At 46.7% G+C, this 13,990-nt stretch overlaps 1 protein-coding gene across 6 annotated transcripts in view; it reads right to left on the bottom strand.

The window, feature by feature from the left end:
- Positions 1-349: 349 nt before the first annotated feature.
- The window catches only part of TOP1MT (DNA topoisomerase I mitochondrial), an 86,177-nt gene continuing 72,536 nt past the window's right edge, over positions 350-13,990 (bottom strand). For 5 of the 6 annotated variants that reach the window (XM_077166607.1, XM_077166608.1, XM_077166609.1 and 2 more), the window contains 6 exons: positions 13,676-13,744; positions 13,387-13,501; positions 11,844-11,971; positions 11,334-11,428; positions 1,432-1,581; positions 350-537 (listed from right to left, as the gene is read on the bottom strand). In XM_077166607.1, coding sequence (XP_077022722.1) covers positions 435-537; positions 1,432-1,581; positions 11,334-11,428; positions 11,844-11,971; positions 13,387-13,501; positions 13,676-13,744 — 660 coding nt within the window. In that variant the 3' untranslated portion in view covers positions 350-434. Of the gene's footprint in view, positions 538-1,431; positions 1,582-11,333; positions 11,429-11,843; positions 11,972-13,386; positions 13,531-13,675; positions 13,745-13,990 lie in introns of those variants that run through there. The other variant, XR_013178112.1, reaches the window with a different exon arrangement.

Raw genomic sequence — 13,990 nt, 5'->3', positions numbered from 1 at the left:
GATGTTCGTTCTCTAGGTGGCTGCCTTGGGAGGGGTCTGCATGTGCAGTCGATGCTGACCTCTGGGGCTGCCTGTGGGAGCCTGGCTTAGGTGTCCTTTGCACAGAGGTGAAGAGAGTTGTACCCAAGTACTCACTTCATGCCACTGCTGTACCTACACTGCACGGTCCAGCCACCTCTCTTGGATGACTTGGCCTCCACCTCTCATCTTTTCCCCAAACCCCTGAACGATGACTCTCCAGACAGCTGCAGGCTCTGAGAGGCGGAGGCCACCCACATGAGAAAGGAAATACAAACTGCCCTGGCAGGGCCAGAGACTCATTCTAATGCCCCAAAAACACAATGGAACATTTCATTGTACAAAATACCCCAAATATTGCTTTAATAGTGGAAAAAACACAACAGGAGTACCAGAAGAGACCCAGAGTCAGTGGTTCAGAATTCAAAGTCCTCGCCTGCCATATCTATAGCCCAGGCAAACTTCTCCCTTTGCATCTTGTTGTAGATCTTCTCTATTGGCACCGCAAACTTCTTGCACCTGTGGAGAGGGCGTCAGGGAGGGATGTGAGCTTGGGCAGGAGCACACCTGCACACGTGCCTCCCAGACAAGCAGACTGCTGGGGGAGGCAGGGCTCTCTCCCTCAAGGACTATGGTCTCCAAACCAGCATGCCCACGTGGAGGTGGGGAGTGAGGGGAAGGCCGTCAAGGTGGACAGCAGCAGACAGAACACAGAGGGAAGACCTTCCCTGTGATAGGGACAGATGCCTCAGCGGGACTGTTGGGAAATACCCTGGATCCAGCCCCTGCCTGTGAGGGAGGTCCAGGGAGTGCACAGCAGTGACCTGCCTCGCCCTTTACCGTCATCATGGGGTGACTGAGACTGGAGGTGGGGGCTGGCCTGATGCTTGGGGGGTCACCACATGTTAGGCCCCTCATTCCTAGCCACCCACCCCCAAACTCATCCCCAACTGCCCCCAGGCTCGGGACAAGAGAGGACCAAAGGAGAACCAAGGGCTGATTCTGGACTGGGCCAGGAGAAATGTGCTGGGAGGTGTCGTCCCCCTTACAGGAAGACTCACCATCCATGACTGGAACCACAGACGCACAAGGAAGGGTGAGCCCTGTAGGAACTAAACAGGGGCCTCTCGGAAACCTCTCATGGACCACCTCCAAATGACGGGTTGGGGGCTGTTTGTGAGAGGCAGTGGTCAAGGGAACAATCTAGAACTTTTGGAAATGGAAGGGTCAAGTCAGGGAGCTGCCTCCCTCCCTGGGAGTGGGCTGCACCTGGAGCTTCTCTGTGAGGATAGAAACAGAGCAGGCTCCCCGAGACACCCCACATGGCCCACCAGAGCGCTGGAAGAGGAAGGCATGCTGGAGCCCCATCCCCGCCCAGCCCAGGATGTGTGGGATGCACCATGGGTCACACACCAGGCGACGCTGATCCGGGGGTCCAGGTAGTTAAGCTTGGACGTGCCCAGGGCAACCTGCTTGTTCTCCTCCTTGTCTGTGGCTTGTGTGGTCAGCTTCATGAGCTGCTCCTCCAGCCTCTCCAGCAGCCGCCTCTTCTTCTCCAGGAAGCTGCAAAGGAAGACAGGTCTCTGGATCTCTGCATCAGAGCTGGATTTGCAGGCTCACCCTCTGGAAGAGCCAGACTTGGGAAAAGGAGAGGGGGCCAGGACCTCACGTGATTGAGGGGACCTGTTCCCCTTTTCTCTGCCCCACTGCCTGCCCTACCCCGATTTGGGCCTAAACGGGGAAGAGTGAGGGGGAGTCCTCAAAATCCACACAGGATCAAAGGGCAACACTGAGCCTTCCAGTCCCTAGGCACCAGCTGCCCCATCAGAAAACAAACTAGAGAGGATCTCATGAGGGATGCATAAAGTACAGCAGACACATAAAATACACCCATCTATACTTGACTACATCACGTTTTAAAGATCTTTTTGGAAAAATAATTCAATGGGAATAAGCTGGCAGTGAAAGAGAATTACAAGAGGCTCAAAACATTAGCAAAGACTCAGCCCTTCTTCCTTCCTTTTTAAAGAAAACAACTTAAGACTTCGGAGAAGATGGCGGCTTAGTAAGACGCGCGGATCTTAGTTTCTTCCCCAGGACAGCTACTAGGGGAGTAGAAACGATACAGAAAGTGCCCAAAGCCACAACAGAGATAAAAAAGACAGCGTACCCCATCCTGGAACGGCTGGCTGGCTGAGAGAAGCAGCTCAGGTGAGATCACCGAGGCGCGCGGGCCTCACCGGGCGGGGCGGCAAGCGGCCGGAGTCACTCCCTTCCCCGTTCCCGGGCCGGCTGGGAGAATTGGAGAGGCGGTCCCCTGAAAACGCGGCGGCTGGCGCCCACACCACGCGCAGCCCCCCGGACCAACTGAGAGAATTGGATCGGAAATCCCTAGGCCGCGGAGAACGGTGACGGGTGGGGGAGGCCCCTTCCAAACCCGTGACCCCCGGGGAACGTGCACTCTCCCGGGCGGGCCGCTGCCGCTGGCGCCCTCCCACCACGCTTGTCGCCCAGGGCCGACTAGGAAATTCGGACGGGCTCTTTCCCGGGCTGCGGCGGCCAGCAACCCTCCCTGCGTTTGGACCCCGGGCCGGCTCAAGCCGCTTCGGCTAGCGAACCTCCCGGACGGCGAGAGTTTTCCAAAGTTAAAGGTTCCACAGCACCTTTTACTGGTGGGACCCGCAGACAAACGTGTGCCACGAGCGCCACCTACTGGGCAGGATAAGAAAAACAGAACCCAGAGATTTCACAGAAAAATCTTCCAAACTTTTGGATCCAATACCCAGGGAAATCTGTCTAAATGCGCAGACGCCAACAGAAGATAACGGATCACGCTCAAATAATTGAAAATATGGCCCAGTCAAAGGAACAAACCAATAGTTCAAATGAGATACAGGAGCTGAGACAACTAATGCTGAATATACTAACAGAAATGGAAAACCTCTTCAAAAACGAAATCGATAAATTGAGGGAGGACATGAAGAAGACATGGGCTGAACATAAAGAAGAAATAGAAAAACTGAAAAAACAAATCACAGAGCTTATGGAAGTGAAGGACAAAGTAGAAAAGATAGAAAAAACAATGGATACCTACAATGATAGATTCAAAGAGACAGAAGATAGAATTAGTGATTTGGAGGATGGAACATCTGAATTCCAAAAACAAACAGAAACTATCGGGAAAAGAATGGAAAAATTTGAACAGGGTATCAGGGAACTCAAGGACAATATGAAGCGCACAAATATACATGTTGTGGGTGTCCCAGAAGGAGAAGAGAAGGGAAAAGGAGGAGAAAAACGAATGGAAGAAATTTTCACTGAAAATTTCCCAACTCTTATGAAAGACCTAAAATTACAGATCCAAGAAGTGCAGCACACCCCAAAGAGATTAGACCCAAACAGGTGTTCCCCAAGACACTTACTAGTTAGAATGTCAGAGGTCAAAGAAAAAGAGAGGATCTTGAAAACAGCAAGAGAAAAACAATCCATCACATACAAGGGAAACCCAATAAGACTATGTGTAGATTTCTCAGCAGAAACCATGGAGGCTAGAAGACAGTGGGATGATATATTTAAATTACTAAAAGAGAAAAACTGCCAACCAAGACTCCTATATCCAGCAAAATTGTCCTTCAAAAATGAGGGAGAAATTAAAACATTCTCAGACAAAAAGTCACTGAGAGAATTTGTGACCAAGAGACCAGCTCTGCAAGAAATACTAAAGGGAGCACTAGAGTCAGAACCGAAAAGACAGAAGAGAGAGGTATGGAGAAGAGTGTAGAAAGAAGGAAAGTCAGATATGATATATATAATACAAAAGGCAAAATGGCAGAGGAAAATATTATCCAAACAGTAATAACACTAAATGTTAATGGACTGAATTCCCCAATCAAAAGACATAGACTGGCAGAATGGATTAAAAAACAGGATCCTCCTATATGCTGTCTACAGGAAACACATCTTAGACCCAAAGATAAACATAGGTTGAAACTGAAAGGTTGGGAAAAGATATTTCATGCAAATAACAACCAGAAAAGAGCAGGAGTGGCTATACTAATATCCAACAAGTTAGACTTCAAATGTAAAACAGTTAAAAGAGACAAAGAAGGACACTATATACTAATAAAAGGAACAATTAAACAAGAAGACATAACAATCATAAATATTTACGCACCGAACCAGAATGCCCCAAAATACATGAGGAATACACTGCAAACACTGAAAAGGGAAATAGACACAAATACCATAATAGTTGGAGACTTCAATTCCCCACTCTCATCAATGGACAGAACATCTAGACAGAGGATCAATAAAGAAATAGAGAATCTGAATATTACTATAAAGGAGCTAGACTTAACAGACATTTATAGGACATTAAATCCCACAACAGCAGGATACACCTTTTTCTCAAGTGCTCATGGATCATTCTCAAAGATAGACCATATGCTGGGTCACAAAGCAAGTCTTAACAAATTTAAAAAGATTGAAATCATACACAACACTTTCTCGGATCATAAAGGAATGAAGTTGGAAATCAATAATAGGCGGAATGCCAGAAAATTCACAAATACCTGGAGGCTCAACAACACACTCTTAAACAACGAGTGGGTCAAAGAAGAAATTGCAAGAGAAATTAGTAAATACCTCGAGGCAAATGAAAATGAAAACACAACATATCAAAATTTATGGGATGCAGCAAAGGCAGTGCTAAGAGGGAAATTTATTGCCCTAAATGCCTATATCAGAAAAGAAGAAAAGGCAAAAATGCAGGAATTAACTGTTCACTTGGAAGAACTGGAGAAAGAACAGCAAACTAATCCCAAAGCAAGCAAAAGGAAAGAAATAACAAAGATCAGAGCAGAAATAAATGAAATTGAAAATATGAAAACAGTAGAGAAAATCAATAAGACCAGAAGTTGGTTCTATGAGAAAATCAATAAGATTGATGGGCCCTTATCAAGATTGACAAAAAGAAGAAGAGAGAGGATGCAAATAAATAAGATCAGAAATGGAAGAGGAGACATAACTACTGACCTCACAGAAATAAAGGAGGTAATAACAGGATACTATGAACAACTTTACGCTAATAAATACAACAATTTAGATGAAATGGACGGGTTCCTGGAAAGACATGAACAACCAACTTTGACTCAAGAAGACATAGATGACCTCAACAAACCAATCACAAGTAAAGAAATTGAATTAGTCATTCAAAAGCTTCCTAAAAAGAAAAGTCCAGGACCAGATAGATGGCTTCACATGTGAATTCTACCAAACGTTCCAGAAAGAATTAGTACCAATTCTCCTCAAACTCTTCAAAAAAATCGAAGTGGAGGGAAAACTGCCTAATTCATTCTATGAAGCCAACATCACCCTCATACCAAAACCAGGCAAAGATATTACAAAAAAAGAAAACTACAGACCAATCTCTCTAATGAATATAGATGCAAAAATCCTCAATAAAATTCTAGCAAATCGTATCCAACAACACATTAAAAGAATTATACATCATGACCAAGTAGGATTCATCCCAGGTATGCAAGGATGCTTCAACATAAGAAAATCAATTAATGTAATACACCATATCAACAAATCAAAGCAGAGAAATCACATGATCATCTCAATTGATGCAGAGAAGGCATTTGAAAAGATTCAACATCCTTTCCTGTTGAAAACACTTCAAAAGATAGGAATACAAGGGAACTTCCTTAAAATGATAGAGGGAATATATGAAAAACCCACAGCTAATATCATCCTCAATGGGGAAAAATTGAAAACTTTCCCCCTAAGATCAGGAATAAGACAAGGATGTCCACTATCACCACTATTATTCAACATTGTGTTGGAGGTTCTAGCCAGAGCAATTAGACAAGAAAAAGAAATACAAGGCATCAAAATTGGAAAGGAAGAAGTAAAACTATCACTGTTTGCAGACGATATGATACTATACGTCGAAAACCCGGAAAAATCCACAACAAAACTACTAGAGCTAATAAATGAGTACAGCAAAGTAGCAGGTTACAAGATCAACATTCAAAAATCTGTAGCATTTCTATACACTAGTAATGAACAAGCTGAGGGGGAAATCAAGAAACGAATCCCATTTACAATTGCAACTAAAAGAATAAAATACCTAGGAATAAATTTAACTAAAGAGACAAAAAACCTATATAAAGAAAACTACAAAAAACTGCTAAAAGAAATCACAGAAGACCTAAATAGATGGAAGGGCATACCGTGTTCATGGATTGGAAGACTAAATATAGTTAAGATGTCAATCCTACCTAAATTGATTTACAGATTCAATGCAATACCAATCAAAATCCCAACAACTTATTTTTCAGAAATAGAAAAACCAATAAGCAAATTTATCTGAAAGGGCACGGTGCCCCGAATTGCTAAAAACATCTTGAGGAAAAAAAACGAAGCTGGAGGTCTCGCGCTGCCTGACTTTAAGGCATATTATGAAGCTACAGTGGTCAAAACAGCATGGTATTGGCATAAAGATAGATATATCGACCAATGGAATCGAATAGAGTGCTCAGAAACAGACCCTCTCATCTATGGACATTTGATCTTTGATAAGGCGGTCAAGCCAACTCACCTGGGACAGAGCAGTCTCTTCAATAAATGGTGCCTAGAGAACTGGATATCCATATGCAAAAGAATGAAAGAAGACCCATCTCTCACACCCTATACAAAAGTTAACTCAAAATGGATCAAAGATCTAAACATTAGGTCTAAGACCATAAAACAGTTAGAGGAAAATGTTGGGAGATATCTTATGGATCTTACAACTGGAGGTGGTTTTATGGACCTTAAACCTAAAGCAAGAACACTGAAGAAGGAAATAAATAAATGGGAGCTCCTCAAAATTAAACACTTTTGTGCATCAAAGAACTTCATCAAGAAAGTAGAAAGACAGCCTACACAATGGGAGACAATATTTGGAAACGACATATCAGATAAAGGTCTAGTATCCAGAATTTATAAAGAGATTGTTCATCTCAACAACAAAAAGACAGCCAACCCAATTACAAAATGGGAAAAAGACTTGAACAGACACCTCTCAGAAGAGGAAATACGGATGGCCAAGAGGCACATGAAGAGATGCTCAATGTCCCTGGCCATTAGAGAAATGCAAATCAAAACCACAATGAGATATCATCTCACACCCACCAGAATGGCCATTATCAACAAAACAGAAAATGACAAGTGCTGGAGAGGATGTGGAGAAAGAGGCACACTTATCCACTGTTGGTGGGAATGTCAAATGGTGCAACCACTGTGGAAGGCAGTTTGGCGGTTCCTCAAAAAGCTGAATATAGAATTGCCATACGACCCAGCAATACCATTGCTGGGAATCTACTCAAAGGACTTAAGGGCAAAGACACAAACGGACATTTGCACACCAATGTTTATAGCAGCGTTATTTACAATTGCAAAGAGATGGAAACAGCCGAAATCTCCATCAACAGAAGAGTGGCTAAACAAACTGTGGTATATACATACGATGGAATACTATGCAGCTTTAAGACAGGATAAACTTATGAAGCATGTAATAACCTGGATGGACCTAGAGAACATTATGCTGAGTGAGTCTAGCCAAAAACTAAAGGACAAATACTGTATGGTCCCACTGATGTGAACAGACATTTGAGAATAAATTTGGAATATGTCCTTGATATCAGAGTCCAGCAGGAGGTAGAAACAGGGTAAGATAATGGCCAATTGGAGTTGAAGGGATACAGACGGTGTAACAGGACTAGATACAAAAACTCAAAAATGGACAGCACAATAATACCTAATTGTAAAGTAATCAGGTTAAAACACTGAATGAAGCTGCATCTGAGCTATAGGTTTTTGTTTTGTTTTGTTTTGATTTTACTATTATTACTTTTATTTTTTTCTCTATATTAACATTCTATATCTTTTTCAGTTATGTTGCTAGTTCTTCTAAACCAATGCAAATGTACCAAGAAATGATGATCATGCATCTATGTGATGATGTTAAGAATTACTGATTGCATATGTAGAATGGTATGATCTCTAAATGTTGGGTTAATTTCTTTTTTTCCATTAATTAAAAAAAAAAAAAAGAGAACGGGTAATTGGAGCTGAAGGGATACAGACTGTACAACGGGACTGGATATAAAAACTCAGAAATGGACAGCACAATACTACCCAATTGTAATGCAATTATGTTAAAACACTGAATGAAGCTGCATGTGAGGTATAAGTTTTTTGTTTTTTTTTTCTTTCTATTATTGTTTTAATTCTTATTCTGTTATCTTTTTATTTCTTTTTCTAAATCGATGCAAATGTACTAAGAAATGATGAATATGCAACTATGTGATGTTATTAAGAATTACTGATTGTACATGTAGATTGGAATGATTTCTAATTGTTTTGTTAATTCTTTTTTTAATTAATAAAAAAACAAAAAAGTTATAGTTATATAGTTAAAAAAAAAAAAAGAAAAGAAAACAACTTAAAAAAACAGAGGCACTCATTTGACCTCTTGGTTCAAAAGGTTCAAGCTGGTTACAACGGTGCCTTGAGAGGGTGGGGACTGGCGCCTTGGAGTCCACGGGGGACCAGTTCCTGCATCTGTAACATTCATCAAAGCCTGTGAACTGCAGCAGCAGTTCTTCTGCAATACAGGCCACAGACGCACCTGAGCACGTGTGGAATGCCATGGCACGCGCATGGAAACGTTGCTGCAAAAGGCTGGCCCAGCACAGGGAGCTTGAAAGTGACCATCCACCCTGAGCCTGTTAGAGAAAGTGAGTCACGGCTGCCACTGCTGGTATGAAAGATTGCCAAGAGGACGAACAAAACACCAGGTGACAAAGGTAAACTGTGGACCACTACTGATGTGGAAAGGGGGGAGTGCAAAGAGGGAAAGCAAGTACACATGCCATGAGGTGTGGAATTTCTGGAAAATACACAAGAAAATTCACAGTCTCTGCTTCTGGGGAATTAGAAGTCTAGGATGAGTAATAAGGAATTTTCAAAACATGCTCTGTGGTCTAACAGCTTGAAATTTCTAACTCACACACACACACACCACTACTAACAGCACCCATTTGCACCTGAGGACACTGCAAGTTTGAGAAACCTTCACCTTTTAAAAACCACGGCAATCAGAAGTGAAAGGGAAACGTCACCGCCAACTTTACAGCAGCACGCTGGACAAAAGGGAATGCTGAGACTTGCCTGCCCCACCTCCCCATTAAACAACTGAGATGAAATGGACAAACTCCTAGGAAGACACTAATTACCAAAACTGTCTTGAAAAATAGAAAACCAGACAGAGCTAGTGCAAGTAAGCAGAGCACAGCACAGACTCCAGGAGTACTGGAGATTCAGAGCACAGACCCTGCTGAGAAAACAGCATGGGTGCTGGCCAGACCAGGTGCGTCACTGGTAGACACCCCCAGGAAAGGCCCTGTTCTCACTTTTGGGACCACCTGAAACCCAGCTGCTGGTCAGCGCTCTACTTCTGACACAGAGACAGACCTCATTCCGAACACGAGATTCCTACAAAGGCTGCAAGTTGGGGAGGGCAAGTCACTAGGTGGTGACCCCTCCACCCACCCTAGATACACTTAACCCTAACCTTTCCCCCACCACATCCCATCTGACCTCTTTGCAGAAGCTGACACGCAGGTCCTAACTACATACAGGAATGCAGGGGACCCAGAAGAGCTGAACTAATCTCAAACAAGAACAAAGCTGGAGGACTCACACTTCCGTATTTAGACATTTAATCTTACCAAAACCCTTGCAGTGGTCGGTGTGGTACTGTCCAAAGGGGGGCAAAAAAGACCAAGGGAATAGAACTGAGGATCCAGAAGTAAGTCTCCCTCAGAAGACCGGCCAATTTCCAGCATCAAGACCACTCCCTGGGGAAAGAAGACCCTAATAACTGGTGTGGGGACAACTGGAAACCCACAGGCAGAACGGACAAGGACCCCCACCTCACCACATGCAAAGATGAACTCAAAATGGAGCCCAGACGTGCATATAAGAGCGAAATTATAAAACCCTTAGAAGAAAATGTAGGTGTAAATATTCACGACCTTGGATTAAGCAAAGAATTCTTAGACATGACACCAAAAGCACACATAAAAGAAAAAAAGGAAACAAAAATATACATTGGACCTCACCTAAATTAAAATTTGGTGCTTCAAAGAACATCAAGAAAGTAAAATGACAACCCACAGAAGAGGTATAATCTGTGCACATTATGTATCTGGTAATGGACTTGTATCTGGAATATACAACGAACTCTTACAGCTCAACTATAAACAAATAACTCAATTATAAACAAGTATAAACAAGCTCAATTATAAACAAGTAACTGAAAAAAAAAAGTGCAACCTCATCAGTCACCACGGAAACACTCAAACCACAATGGTCTATTGTTTCACAGCGACTAGGAGAGCTGTGATTTGAAGAAACAGAAGGAACGACAAGTGCTGCTGTAGCGGGGGAGAAGCAGAACTCTCTTGTCCAACCAGTGGGGATGCAAAATGGTGCCACCACCATGGGAAGTAAGCTGGCAGTTCCTCAGAAAGCTAAACATAGAGTTCATGCCTGACCCGGCAATCCCACTCCTGGGTATCGGCCCCAAAGAAATGCAAACAGAACATATAACCATGGACAGATGCCCACAGCAGCATATCCTAATATTCCAGTCAAAAACTGGAAGCCACCCAGATGGCAGATCCACACAGCATGGCCCATGGGGAATCCTGGCCCAGCCGTGCGAGGAGCCAAGTCCTGGCATAATCCTTGACACAGACAGTCCTGAAGAGTCACTGAGGGAAAGAAGCCATCCCACAGGCAGGAAGCGGGTCTGTGGTGGTTTAGGGCTGGGGTGGCAATGGAGGTGGAGGTGGAGGGATTTGGGGAGTTAATGGCCAAGGGGCATCAGAGCTCCTTTCAGGGGTGAGGAAAATGCTGTAAGATGGATAGCGATGGTGGTGGCACAAGCACTGACTATCGTGAAGTCGCTGGGCTGTGGCCTTCAAGGGGGTGAGCTGTGCACGTGAACACATTTGGACAAAACTGTCACAGAACAGCCTGAGACTGCAGCCCACAGTAACAGGTGTGCAGGCACAACTCTCTCATACATTCAAGGCTGCTTCAACTTTTTCCACTAGCTTTGTCACTGTTAGTTAATAGGCAGAAAACAACTGGAAAAGCAAACAGGACTGGCCCCAGGAAGGTCAGTCAGTGGTCCATGGACATGGCCCTGCAGGAGGCTCCTCGGGGGCATCGGGGAGGGGGCGTGGGGGAGTACTGACCTTTGGGACTTGCTGTCGCCTCCAGCGCAGTGCTCCACCTTTGCCTTCTCTAGCTCCGCCTTTGCCTCAGCCACCCGCTCCTGCTTTGTCTGGATCTGCAGAGCAACGGGGCAGGCAGGGCTGCTCTTAACCCCACCAGTCCACTCCCCAGGACCCCAATCTCACAGCAGGGGAAGAAGGGCCCAGTATACCCTGTGGGTGGCCCCAAGTCTCCCAAGGGGCAGGTAAGACCTAGAGACCCAGGCCACCAACCAAAGACCCTGCCCAGGATGCCCTGAGGGCCCACTGTGCAGGCTGATGACCTTCCTGGGTCAGTGACCTCCCCACACCCAAATGTGTCCCACCAGAAGACGGTGGGGGAATCTGAGGGCAGGGCTGTGATGTCTCCACCCTCGAGTGCCTTCTGCAGAGCAGGGCCAAGACCTCACCAGGAGTACCAGGCCCCCTGAACAGCCCCCACAGGCCCGGGTGAGCCAGTGAACAGCACAGAAGAGGGATGTCGGGGGTCACCTTTAGCTGGAGATTCTGCATGGACCTGGCAAAGGTCTTGGGGGTGGCCCGCTGGTGGTTGCAGAGGACAGCTACAGCTCGGTTCGCTCGGTTGTAGGACAGGATCTTGGCTGCGATGCTGTCTTCAGCTGGAAAACGGGGGGCCAGTGAGGGAGCATATGGCCACACACCCCCGCGCTGCTGCCTGTCTGGCCTTGTGAGCCTTGACCATTGGCCCACTCTGCCTGCATGGGACATACAGGGACAGGGCAGGGCTGGGGATCACACCACGACTGGGGCCAGGAGAGGAGTGGTGGTGAAAAGGCCCCAAAGGCCCACACTGCCTAGGGGCTCCCAAATGGTTCCCAGAACCCATGAGGGGAGTGGGGGGTGGACAGAAGAGCAGGGTAGTAGGTGCCCTGTCCTCCCACCTGGTACATGTCTAGGGTGGCCTCGGGTGGGCGGGGGAGACCAAGGTGGAGCAACATTCCCAGGACATCCAGGGGCATGAGGCCTCCACATGAGCCTGAAGAACCCCGGGGGCCCTGAGGAAGGACACAGCTCAGCCCAGGCATCGGGAGCGTCTACAGGGACCTGGAGGGGGACACTGCTCCTTCCATCGGTGGCTCCCCTGTGGCGTGGCTTGGAGCAATGTACTCAAGAAAAATGTGTTCTTAAACTTAATGTGTTCCTGTGGGTATTTAAGTAGAACCTTCTCACGAAGCTCCTGCAGCTACAATGTGGCCCAAGCCAATCCACGGATCTTAGTCCTACTAATGGAGTCCTTCATGAGCAGAATGAAATTGAAAGAGAGAGAGAGAGCGCCATGGGAATCAAGAAGTCAAAGGTCAGCAGAAACTGGAAGAGAAGGGAGAGGCCAAGAGACACCAGCATGTCCTTGCCATGCGGCAGAGGAGCCAGGGTGGCCAGCAACCAGCCCAGGACACCACAGTCCTTGGGGGAAGGCAGTGCCTTAGAGACACCTGGATTTGGACTTCTGGCCTCAAAGTAGTGAGCCAATAAATCCACACTGTTCACGCCAACCCACTGCACGTATCTGCTTGGGCAACAAGGAAACTAAAACATGGTGCCACAACCCAGTGGCCACTTCCCAAGGACACACAGGGACCCAGCATCCTGCTGCCTCCAAACCATCCCCACAAGGTGACGTTACTCCCATTCCAAATCAGGAAACAAGCTCGGAGAGTTTAGACAATTCTAATACCTGCCCAAAGTCCCCCAGACAAGGCGCAGGACACCCTCCTGCTCACCCTCGTCACCACGCTACCTCCCAAGCCCCCTGAATCCAGAAACAGCCAGGACCCAGGGGGCCTGGCGAGAAGCCCACAGGGAGACAGTGTCGGCCGGGCTCCTGTGTACAGGCGCTGAGGAGTCTGCACCCTGGGGGGCCCCACAGGTGACACCACAGCCACGACCGCCCCGGCCCCTCCTCCAGGGCAGCACTGCTCAGGTCCGGCCGGCTCCGCCCCCAGCCGCCGCCCCAGCAGCCCCCTCCGGGTCGCCAGCCACAGCGCCCTCCTGCCTCCTAGAGCGGAGCCCTCACCGCGGGTCAGGGCGCGCAGCTGCTCCTGCAGGGTGGCGGACGCGTTGTAGGTCCGGAAGACCTTGGCCGTCAGGCCATCCATCAGGTCCTGAAGATGCTTGTTCAGGCCAGTCGTCTGGACACAGCAGGAGGAGAAAGGGGCTTCTGAGACATGGGATTGGCGTGGACGGGGGAAGGGCAGGAATTTAGGTGGTGAGTGAGAACCCTCATCCTTATTGTCAACCTGCATCAGGTGTGAGGCTGCCACAGCCACCGGCCGATGGCCACTTGAGCGCAGAAGCACACTTACCGTCAGCCTGTCAAAGAGCTCATCCCCCAGGTCTTTGTTCTCCATGAACAGCTGTAGATTCTTATACACCTAAAACAGAAAGAAGAATTTAATCTACAGATTTATTCAAGACAGACTTATAAAATAAATGCAGGGAGGAAAAAAGCTTCTAGAAGGCAGAGGAGACAGTTTTTCCCTGAGGGCCCATTCTCGAAGCTGAATTGTGGGAGATGAGTTGACAGCCTTAGTCTGGGGCACCTGTGTGAGCCCGTGGTTGGAGGTAAGAGCACGGCTACAGGAGGCAGGCAAGTGCTCAGGGCTCTGAAACGCTGCCAG

Source organism: Tamandua tetradactyla, chromosome 6 (genome assembly GCF_023851605.1).
Source record: "Tamandua tetradactyla isolate mTamTet1 chromosome 6, mTamTet1.pri, whole genome shotgun sequence".
NCBI lineage: Eukaryota > Metazoa > Chordata > Mammalia > Pilosa > Myrmecophagidae > Tamandua > Tamandua tetradactyla.
The sequence above is the reverse complement of the archived record's forward strand: the minus strand, read 5'-3'. Positions and strand labels throughout refer to the sequence as shown.